At 39.2% G+C, this 12,134-nt stretch overlaps 1 protein-coding gene across 1 annotated transcript in view; it reads left to right on the top strand.

Annotated features, from left to right (window-relative positions):
* Positions 1–9,751, top strand: part of CEP57L1 (centrosomal protein 57 like 1) — a gene marked incomplete at its 5' end in the record, with an annotated part of 33,254 nt that extends 23,503 nt beyond the window's left edge. The window contains one exon of the mRNA XM_080389207.1: positions 646–9,751. Coding sequence (XP_080245333.1) covers positions 646–870 — 225 coding nt within the window. The 3' untranslated portion in view covers positions 871–9,751. The remainder of the gene's footprint in view (positions 1–645) is intronic.
* Between the last annotated feature and the right edge of the window lie 2,383 nt (positions 9,752–12,134).

Genomic DNA, 12,134 nt, shown 5'->3' with positions numbered 1-12,134 from the left:
GTTCTAGAATGCAATTAAAGTTAATTATTTTTAGAAATGGACTTAAAGCCTAAACTGGCATATGGAATGCTTCCAGCCTAATTTTATCTTTGGGAGTGACCTTTTCATGCCAAGTGCAAGTCAAGTCCTATTATCTGACATTTAAAAAACTGTTCTGTAGCAGTCAACCCTATTTAATCTGTTTTCCAATTTTGTTATGAGGCTTCAGAGTAACCTGCTTGAATAGAGTAGCTGATAATATACAATATACATCTTATAGGTTTGTTGGGATTTTTTTGTTTGTTAGGGTAGTACAAGCTGAAATGGAGAAAGACCATTGCAAATATAATTTGGTAACAGATAATATTCCGCCTCTCTCAAGTAAACAGTTTTACCTTAGGGTGTGATGGGGTTCAGCAGCCTATTGAGTGTGGGTGAGGTCAGTTTTCTGTAATGCTTTCTGTGTTGACAAGGTCACTTTTCTGTAGTGCTTTCAGTTACAGCAAGACAACTATGTGCAAGATTAGTAGATCTGAACTTCTTTTTTTTTTTTTTTTTAATATCTGTTAGATATCTTTAGTTTGGAGTTTGGTAGAAGTCCAGTGAGCTCTACATCTGTAGGTCTTCTGAGTATGTAACATTCTAATTAGTAATCTTTCTTCCTAGGTGCAGAAATTAAAGAGAAAAACTCAGAAATTGAAGCAAGGGGCAGCTCATATCAGACTAAAGCGTGGTGACCAAAAGGAAGCAAAGGAGATTGCAGTCACTGTAAAGGAAAGTATGTCTAAATCTTGTCCTGGACAGAAAAGCAGAAGCTCTCTTCAGTTGCTAAAAAATGTGCGGAAACTTCAGTCAACACTGAAAAATGATGATATAATGTGGGAACAATAGTTCTAAAGTTTACTGTGTTAGAAGTTTCTGAAGTCTGACAGCTAGTACATTTTTAATTTCACAAAATACTTTTAAAAAATAAAATAGGTATAGCATAGATATAGAGGTTCTAAACTGCCCACTCATTAGTAGGTCAGTTTGTTCACCTCAGAATTAACTTTTATGTAGGGTACCTGTAATTCAACTACAATGACTTGTAATGAAGTGTTTTGATGGATTAATGAAATGCCTACTTTTTAACTTGTCAAATAAAATTTTATAGCTTTTGAACATTTAAAATAGTATGCAATCTTTGGTATTCTGTTCCCCCTGCTGCCAAGAAGATACTTGAAGCTTGCTTTTCCAGAATTACTTGGGCTAGTGCTTCTGTTCAAATAAAAACAGTGGTTTTCCTTTTCTCTAATAAGTGGAGATTCAGATCATTGCAACTGAGGCAAAAGAAGCGGTATTATCTCTTTATTTATATACATTTTCATTTTATTATTATTATTATTACTCTGTAAGCTTTAATGAAGAGTATTGGCAATATGCCCCCTTAGTATTAGGGACAGCTAGAGACTGGAAGCACAACCCATGAATTTACTAAACTATGACAACGTGACAGTGTTCTTGATAAGTGCATGGAATGGGCCACTACCAAAAGCTTGGGTACTTGGCTTCTCATGAACAGAACCTCCTTCTACCACAGTATAAAATAACTGAGCTGTCAGAGAGACCTTGATCTGTGAGTACCAGGACGCGTTGTGGAATTTGTATACTCATACAAATGCGATGTGGGTCTTTATGCTAAGGAGGAGTCTGGTCTTTTCCATCCCGCACTATGTACATATATATGGTAGAAGATATAACAGTAACTTTGAATCAACAGTGGTTATTTAGTTGCGATAAATTCTTGGCTTGAGGTTACTGACTGATCCTGATTTTCCTGAGTGTTTGCGTATGTCAGAAAAAAATAGTTTCCTAGGGATGTATCAGTGAAGTTCTGCTGCAGGTATCTGGTATGAAGAGGATGCAGTGGTTTTCTTAAGCCCCTGTGCAGTTAGGAATTGAAATTGGAGACATGCTGTATTGTCAAGAGTTTTGAATAAAGACTAGTAATGTGTGCTCCTAATGGAAGGTTGGGTCTTTAGATCAGTAAGTTTTGCTCTGGCGCCTTTCAAGACAAAGGATTAGGAAAAATTTCAGACAATTATTTTATATTTAGAATACCCTGTTACTATCTTTGACAGGACCTGTGTTTAGGAGCTTTTAGGGGTGAAGGGGAGGAAGTTTATGTGCCCTTAACATCTTTATTAGGAATGTGGAAGACGAGGTTGTTTGGCTGATAGTCAGGGATGGGTTTCCTCCACTCTGTTAAATTGTATAGACATCCTTCTTACTTACATATTATATGTGGCTTAGAAAAGCAGGCTGTACGTTTAAAAACAAACACAGTTCTAAGCATGGTATTTTCCTGGTGTAGACAGCATTTCTGAGGTAGGTTTGTGCATTTCCAGACACTGGAATCACTGATACCACAGACAAAAGTAAGCATTTTTGCTATTAACATTTTCAGATTGTAGGTGTTCTGCTGCCATGAGGTAAGCCTTTGCCATTCCTGAGAGCAGTTAAATAATCTGCAGCTCTGCACCTGCGTGTTTGAGAGCAGGCGAGAGGGGCCATGCCGACCTCTAAGGACCCTAAGGCATTATATTGCATCCAGAGGTCCAGCCCTAGACAAAAGAAACATCAGGCATTGTGTTGAGAGAGAAAAATTCCCAGTCATTTGCCCTAAATGTACAAAAATGGGTGGAACGAGTTTGCATGGTGGTGGTGGCAGGAGTGAGAGCATGAGGCGCCCGGGGCTTGTGGCTGGGGGCTGGGAGGCCAAGGCAGCTCCTGTGGCTCGGGGCTGCCATAGGGGCAACTGGGCCTGGGCCTGGCTGGGCAGGGAGCCGCCACATCAGTCACCTGCTCTCCCTGTTCCTTGACCTGATATTTCTTTTGACTCTAGGAACTGGGGAGAAGGGGCCATTTTGGAGCTGGAATTGGAGAAGGAGGGCCCCAGCTCCCCTCCTGGGCGAGATCAGCTTATGTATTCAGTTATTAGCATATTCACAGTTCAAGGCGATTGTCAATCATATAAAATAAGTCTTCAAAGAAATATACAGCAATGAATATTTCTGCAGAAACAACCGCAGTGGTGAAACTAAGCTTGTGCACAAACATTGGCGAGGTTCAGCTCTGTGAGAATTAGGCAGGTAGATCGCAGAAGGTTTTACTGGGATATGAATGCTTCATGTCTTGTGCTCCAAAAAAGTTCTGGCTTGGAACTCCATAAATGTACGTTTGGAGAAAGTACAGTGGTCAGAGCAGGCTTCTTCACAAGAACAATATGTTTTGGCTTAGTAAGTGCTTGCTCTTCTCTTTTATAGATCCTTGTTTTGATTTATCCTGCATGTTTATTCTGTATATTTCTTTTTTTTTTTTTAATGAATGTTTTGAATCTATCTGTACAGGGCAGCAGACAAAAACACACAGTGATCCCAAAAAAAGACTAATTGGTTTATTTACTCAAAATCTGCATTCTTTTACACTGAGTTATGCAGAATTGCCACAACGGGTTTTATTAGTATTTGAATCTAGGGTCATATTTTATAGCTAGACATTAAGGAAATCAGACAAAAGATGTAGGTCAAACAGTATAATTGAAAATACAGACCAGCAAATTGTATCCAACAATAGTTCACTTTCCTGCTGCTAATGAAATATGCTAGCACAAATTAATGGCTTGTTACTTAAGCCTGCTGGAAAGACTTTGTCCTAGCACAAAAGGCGTTCAGTTTGAGCATGTGTGTTACAATCTTCTAACCAGCAAAGCTGGAGGTTGGACATAGCTACAAATCCAGTGTGTTCTGGGAATAGAAGCTGGCAAAAACACTTGCAGCAAAATAATCAGGGCAGGATCTCACTGGGATTTGGATACTGGCTAACGTAACTTTGTGCAGATGTTTATGTGGACTGAAAGACATTCCCAGAATAAAAATACTGTACAAACCCATGATGATTTTTATAGCGGAAAAAAACAAGGAAGTAGAGATAGAACATATGCTCTTATTTCTGATGAAGCATTTTCTATTTTCCTCAGCTTGCCTGTACTGAAGTGGGCAAGGCTGTCTCCGCCGTATCCCCTGCTGGGGCCTGTTCAAGCTTCTGCAAGTTGCTTGGTTTGCAGCTCATGTGCTTACCTGAAGGTCTGTCTCCGTGGGCTCCTGTGTGGGTCCTGTTGTCTCTTTTCCATCAGCGGGGAGAAGCACGTGTTTCTGCCAGTGTTACTCTAAAGTAATGGCTGAAACAGGTCAGATGAATCTTATCCCAAATGCTTGCTTCTCTCTACTCAATACAAAGGGATTTTTGGGTGATTGGTGAACTTAAATGAAGATATTTATACCGTACAAAGAGCTTGGCCAGATAAATTCTGATGAAATGTGGAGATTTTTCCTCTGATTTCTGGGGATCCTGGCTTAGCTCTTCAAAATCTTCAGAAGTACTGGGTAAGTACTGACAGCGTGTGAATGTTGTGCATTGCCCTGTGTTCAACCATTCTTCTATTTTTGTGTCAGCCCCTCGTGCATTGGTCTGATTGTGGGTGCCTGTCCTGAGAACACACTTGCCTTAATTTCCCCATGATGAGTTGTCTTACTGATCTGAAATTAGGAAATCAGCATCTCAGTGCCGTGTCGATGAGGAAGACACAGGCTACTGCAGGATTTTATTTTGCTGGTACTTAAGATGACTTCTTTTTGCAACCTGAATTTATTTATAGGCAGTTTTAGTATTATGCCAAGTTTTGCTTTATAACCACAAATGGTAGTTTATATCCTCACTGCATCACTCTGCTACCCTAAGTTTGCTCTGTTCTCAAAAAGCTGAACTCACAAATTGCCATTAGTTTTGCACAATATCTGAATTATTTTTATCTGAACTCCACTGCCTGCATAGTGGTATCATTTCTTTTTTCTTGGTTCCTTCTTATTTACATAGCTGAAGAACTGCCTTTTCTTTATTTTCCTTAGCATTTTTTAATTTAGCTGGTATTTCTTGCTTCAGTTCTGGGCTTCCTGGCCCTCTCTGATTTTTAAAATTTAGATATTTTTTTTTATTGTAATTTTTTTCCTTTGTGGTTTTCTGCCTACTCTTGATGACTTTTTAGTTGGCTCCACCATCCTCGCTTCCAACCTCTTCCCGCTACTTTTATTTTGAGGGCAAGTTCCAATTATTACCATTGATTTAAAGATTCTCTAGCTTCTCCAGTGTTAAAATCCTCGAGGTATTAGTTGCATTTGAGTTTTCTAATTATTTTTATTAATTTCTCTAAATTAGACCCTTAGGGAAGTTAACACTTTACATTCAGGTCTGGTTTTGTTCTCCCATGCTAACCCAGGTTATGATCGCTTCTCTAATGTTCTCACCACTTACCAAAACTGTCTGAAGTATCATCTAGCTTCGGTGATTAACTGAAGGTATTTATAGAGCATGGCAGACCTTTTTTTTTTTTTTCTTTTTAGTACTAATCTAGTAAAAATGCTTCTTTTCCCGGTGTAAGTAAATCTAATGCACACAGATTGCCTTTGACCTTTGAATGGTGCTAGCGGTTCACAAATGTCAATTCATTAAAATACCAGGCTATGTCATTACCTTTACCATAAATTCAGTCTTTCCAAAGCATCTTGTATCCTGCTGCCAAGGTGTGATTGCTATCCTACCTTGTTTATATCACACTTACAGTGTCAGATTTCAAGTCCTATGCTGTTAGTTCAAGCTCTCACATAGGCACTTCTTTATAGTGTATGAATATACTGGCTGCTTCTCACTGATTTCACCAAGATCCCTGGCTGGGTTCAGTAAAATCTTTTACTCTAATTTTTTAGGTAACCCTTCCTCATTTTAGTCATCCTGTTCCCCAGTGTTTCTTTTTACTCCTTTTAACCTGAATTTCTTCTTCTCTCAGCTGTGAAATTCAGGTGCAGAGATCTGAATTTTCTGATTCCCTCCAACAGTTGCTTAATTTAAAGCTCTTATTATCAGTGAGGCCAGTCCTATACCAAGAGACAAGGATTTGCCCAAGACCTTGGCATACCATCAACTAAGAAGAGCCCTCAAAAGGTACATCCTACACTGCTCTATTCAATCTCTTGATGATCTCCTATGTTTGTCAAGTCAAACCTGTGGCTGGACCAAGAACTGTTATCTGTCAGTGGTCTCTCATGAAAGAAAAAGGAGAAACTATGTGCCCAGAGCATCCAAAGAGATTCTGCAAACCATTGAGAAACAGATGCTACAGATGGTTGCTCTGTGATTGACTGCAAATAAATTAGTCTCTTCTTCCCTTTGCTTCCATGAAACAAACCTGCAATGGCTTGCTTCTTCCCTTAAAAAGACAATTTCTTTTTTTTTTCTTTTTTTTTTTTGTTCTTTCTAATTAGTTATGCTGATCACTAACAAGTGAATAGGATAAATGTAATTGCAGCTGTTGGGAAGAGAGCACAGCTATTTTAGAAGTTCTCACAAAGCAAGTGTTTCCCATTAGAACTGAGTGAATTTGGTATTAGTGGCTTATTTGCAGACAGTACATTTGTCAAAAAGCATTTCTTGCCATTTCTTTCATTCCTTTTATTCTGGTCAACTTCAAAGAATAGTTTCAGCTGAGAGAAAGGGGGAGAAAATAGATTCTTAATGTTACCATATTTTGTTTTGAAAAAAATGAAAGCAAAAAGTTTCAAGTCTTCTTGAGTAAAATGTTTACTCAGAACATCAAATTTAATGTTGAACTACCTAAACTTTCTGAAGTGTTCTTAAGAAACTGGGCAATGGAGGGAGAAAATGGCATTTGTTAGTGGGATGGAGGATAAGAGGATACTTGAAAATGTTTGGCCCAAAGCAATTTTCTCCTGTTTTCCTCAGGCTGTCAGTCAAAATGGGAAAAATCACATTCATCCAGTTCTGTTCCTGATATTACAAGAAAAGTCTTCTTGTTAAAGGAGGTGCTGAATAAACAATTATTTAATGAAGTTGCTACATATATATTGTCTATATAGGAGTGGGAATTTGTGCTTTTTGCATGGATGGTTTCTCCAGGTGCAGGGTTCACAAGTGATTTGCTCTTGAGAAAGGAGCTTCTTGACTGCTTTGTCTTTTGGTCTGCCAAACTGACATAGGCAAAATGGATGAAAGTATACCAGATCTCTTTTACTGAGAAGGTCCAGCAGCTGGAGCAAGAACTAGCAACACAGCTGGCAGAGCTGAAGGCAAAACCAGAAGGCAAGAGGATACTCCAGGGAATACTGAGTATGGCATACAGGTAACAGGAATTTGCTGGGGAATGAAGGAGAGAGTGATATTACAGCAACGCATCATGTCTTTTCCTGGATTTTTTTGGTCGTGATACAAAAGTCATGCGTTTGTGTAACTTCAGTCCTGAGACCTGTATACACATATGGGAGCAAGGAACAGCAGGCTTTTCATTGTGTGTCTACCACAGAATTACAGTTGAAATGGAAGAGAATGTCAAAACATTATCAATGTCAAACTAAAATGATTTCATGTTGTATATTTTAAGCAAAACTTTAAATCATTTCAGCATGTCGGGTATTTTCCTCTTACAGTGAAGAGGAAGTAGCTTCAAACATGATGCTGTGATGTATAAACAGAATGGTCGCATACAAGAGAGGCAGTCTTACTTTCCTCAGCAATGATGAGATGCAAGCTATCACAATGGACCCAGGTTTGGCATTATGCTTCAGGAAAGCTGTAGACCACCTGAAAATATGTGAAGGAAAATAGAGGTAAAGAACACTTGATTAGGACACTTGAGACAAAAAGGAAAGGAGCTGGACTTAGTCTCCACTCCATTTTCTCTGGATTTTAAGTCTTCAGATGCGTGGGAGATTGCTATAAATATGAAAGGAATAAACTTCTGTTTGCACTTATGAACAGGAGAGAAGATAATGGGCTAAAATTCAAGCTTTCCAAAGACAGTGTAAGCTGAACACTGATATCTAGACTAGGACATTGCTGACCACCCGTGACGACCATCCATCTTTAAGAACAGGACAGGCAAACACCTTTAGGGAACAGATTTACTTTTTCCAGCCTTAGAGCGGTTAAAGTGGTAGATGATCACAAAACCCCTCCCAGTCCTACCTCTTTAGGGCTCTAAGTGTTTCAGCGGAGTTTCCTGTGTATTGCTTTTGGACAAAACTTGGGAGCCCTTTTTTTTTAATGGTGCAGTTTTCACTTATGTTTTTTATTTTTATGCATTCATTTTATTCAGCCACAGTAAAAAATATGTAATATATGCTTCCTGCAAGTATATTGATCATAGAACCATAGAATATCTCAAGTTGGAAGGGACTCATGAGAATCATTGAGTCCAGCTCCCTGATCCTCACAGGACTACCTAAAATGAACCATATGACCAAGAGCATAGTCCAGATGCTCCTTGAACTCTGACAGACTTCGTGCCGTGACCACTTCCCTGGGGAGCCTATTCCAGTGACCAACCACCCTTTCAGTGAAGAGCCTTTTCCTAATGTCCAATGTTGATGCATGAGAATTAAAAAATAGTTTTCCTCCAAAGATTTCTCAGCCCCTCCTTCTGTGATACAGGCATATTAGGAAGCTGACCAAATTGTGAAGGGTGTTTGTTAAGGCACTCTACTGCATAGGTGTGGGTTGTAATATGTGTCCATAGGATTGACGAGCATCCAGATGGACTTTTTAAGGGCTTTGACTAAGAAATAGAGGTGGAAGAAAACAGTTTGCCAAAAAATGTCTGCCAATTAAATAAATTCTGCTGCTTTAATACAGGGGTTTTATGACATTGAACTTGCTTACTGTTAACTTCATCATCTGAGTTTGTGTTGGGCCTGATGACAAATGTTGGTTTATACCAGCTTGTATGTAACATCCCATTGAACTTTTTTCTTTTCTGCAGTTCTGTTGCAATTCCAAAAGATGCATCTTATTTCAGAAAAGAAAGGGAGGTAATACTGAAGAACAGCTTACAGGTAGGTAGCTAAAATGCTACTGGTTTTAAAGAAATCGCTTTGCTCTTTTACAAGTAGTAACTGCGAGTAAAATCAGATAAAGTGATACTTTTTTTGAATCTAGGCCTGCAAAGACAGAATGGGAAGGGTTGTAACGTTCTTTGCACATTGGTAAAACGGCATAACCTTTCTTTTATTTGAATAATAATGTGGGCCTGGCTCTGCAGCATTTGTTTATGTGACAACTCCCAATTAAATTCAAAGCCTAAACATTTTTCTGTTTTTACCACTTTTTTGGGGTTTTTTGGTACAGCCTTAAAAAGAGATCTATTCAACATATGCTCCGTTTGCATGTGACAGAAGCAAAACCTCTTGTTGTTCAGGCTGATGTCGTGCAGAGGGAGTGAGAGAGCTGCTGGAGAAGGGAGCGTGCAGCAGCAACCTGGCCTCTCGGCTGCTGCACCAGGTAGGGCTCCCGCTTGCTGCGGCCATCCAGGAGCTTTCCTCTGGCCCAGCAGGTTGCACTGTGCACATTTGAAAAACAAACCAGTATGAAACACTTTCCTGAAAACGGGCACGAAAATGTTAGTGCTTGCGGTTTCCTTGTACGATGCGAAAATTTTCTCCTCTTCTCTTTCTTTAAAGGGCAGGAACCTAAGCCAAGTCAGATGGGCTGGGACATTTCCCAATTCTCTGATGCTTCATTGTGCTCAGTACATCAGTGTTGTGGGTTATTTTAATTTTTAAAGCGGAATTCAAATTTCTAGGTCCGGTGGACTGCATTCTGCCATCTCCCTTGTATTAACTGGTTTTTTTTCATTCCCACAATAATACTTTCATTGGACAACTTGGGGGGGGGGAGTACCCTTCATGAATAAATACAACAGCACAGTGGTCTTTGGTGAGTGATTGGCTGTAGTTTTGGTGTTAGTCTCTGATGCTAATGAAGATCTGTATACTACTTAAATTTTGTATAATGTTAAGCTGCTCTTGTTTACATATATGTGATTCGCTAGTTATTTCTGATTTTATTCAAGGTTTTTTACAGACAGAATTACTCGGCTAGTCCAGAGCAAATATTTGCACATGCTTAGATGGAAGAGATTTTGGACACAGCAGTTATTGAACAGCTTTATCCTTTCTATCAGATAGGAACCAAAACTTAGGATCTAGCACAGTAGGTGTTCATGAAAAATAAAGGGGTAGCAATGGCTTTTTTTCCATCCAAATAAAAAGCTATTAATGTTAGGGGTAATTTGTCTCTGGACATTCACCCTCAGCTGTCTGCTTATGGTCAGTGTTAGCTGCTTAGAGAGTCACTATTTAGACTGCAATTGCCTCTTCTTCATAGGGTTGGAAATATTATTTGTAAGCATTTAGGAAGGAAATAAACCTTTGAGATTTCTTCAAGCTAGGATTCCTCATGCAGTGGGAGTGCAATAACCTTCCAGCTAATAAGGGAAGAAGAAGATGTAGAAATGGAAAAATGACAGTGTCTCTTTTATACACATAATCAGGAGAGACTTAGGCACATTATGGAGGAATACAATGATGAAGTTCAGAGGGCTGCAAGACTTTCAGCAGGAAGGGGAAGTTTCCTGACAGGGAAGAAAAATCCGGTGAATATAGTGACACAGGAAGATCTGATGATTTACATATAGTGGTTAGTGTGTCACCTATGCTCTTTAAAGGGCATTCACTGTTTTCTCCAGGTAAGACAAGCATTTTTTGAACAGTGCAGTATTATTATGAAGCATTCAAATCTTGGATAAAAAAGTAAACTGAGGAAGATCAAATTCAATGTAAAAGAAATCTAGAAGTTTGTAGGTAGATATGCATATGTATGACATATGAGATTATGAGATTGATTTTACTAGAAAGGAAGTACTACAGTGATAAAGTTGAATTTAGGTAAGTGGGATAATGAGCTCCCTGGCTGCAGTGTAGATAGTGCTGGGCTGCTTGGATCTGGGGAGATCCAGTGTGAGAAGGAAAAAAATTTGGAGAGACTTTTTTTTTTCTTTATTATTACTGTGATTAAGTTTTGATAGAGCAGGACACTGTCAAGGGGCTGAGTCATCTCAATGAAGTCTGTAGACTTGAAGAGTATTTGTTTAAGCATCACGAAAACAAATCTGAACACTTATCTAGTTTCTTTAATGTTTTTATTATATGAATGCTACAAGTAATTGACAGTGAGTAAACTTCTGGAATTACAATACCTATGGTCTGGTTTTTCTCTTTTGTGCTTTGTTTTATTAGTAAATTTGCAAGTGAACAGTTTTTATGCTTTCTAAGTGACTGAGAATAACAACAGTTATTGTTCTTAACTCCAGGTTCTCCAGCATTTGCCTATTTCTCACAGAATGAGTGTGGCTGATGAGAAACATCCTGGTGTGTTCCAAGACAACTGGGACAAATTAAGAAGTGCTTCTGACAAGAATTAAGACATTCTTAATGTTGATATGTTTCCCTGTTCAGGACTTTTATGAAGAAATGGTGAGAAATGATCAACTTTCCTTTAAAACCACAAGTCCTACAAATAATGCATTTGTTGATGTCTGTTCTTTGAGAAAGGTCAACAGTGCAAATGTTGCCATCCTTGGTTTGTATGCTTGAGAAATTCAGAGTGTGGCTTTTAAAGTCAGCAAGAATCCTGGAAATCTGGTGCCCAGATTCCGGAGTGTGGAGCCCTGAATCTGCAGTGGTCACTTCTCTGGCCTTACTGTGCCCTGGGCTTCAGGAACAGGCAGTTCAGAAGGATACTTGTGGGATTAACTCTGTGAAGAATCCATGGTGTCCAGATTATGCCAAACCATGAAACTCATCCTTCCAACTTTCTGCAAGAATATAATTTAAAATATTTCTGTGGGTGGCCTGTTTCTGAAGAAACTGAGAAGGGAGGTCCTGTTTTGAGACATGCTGAAGTATCTCTAGAAAAATCTCCTTGTGGTTATTTTCAAGTTCTCTTTCCATTTGAAGGAAGGGAGGAAGTGATGTTGTTTATGCAGAGTTACCTGTGTGAGTGGTACTTAGCAAACAAAGTAGAGTTCCTGTTGCAGAGTGTTTAAATCCTGTGATTTAACCCATGCTTTTACAGACAGAGTGGGAACAGTGTGGAACTCTAGGAGCTCACAGGATTGTCTCTGGAAAAGCACAGCCCCTCTCTCCTGGGCACCTGGCAGGGTGTACGTTCCCTCCTTGCAGCTCAGAAGTGGGCTGGCTGGGGCGGAGGAA

This window comes from Falco punctatus, assembly GCF_963210335.1.
Source record: "Falco punctatus genome assembly, chromosome: 5".
Classification (NCBI taxonomy): domain Eukaryota; kingdom Metazoa; phylum Chordata; class Aves; order Falconiformes; family Falconidae; genus Falco; species Falco punctatus.
The sequence above is the reverse complement of the archived record's forward strand: the minus strand, read 5'-3'. Positions and strand labels throughout refer to the sequence as shown.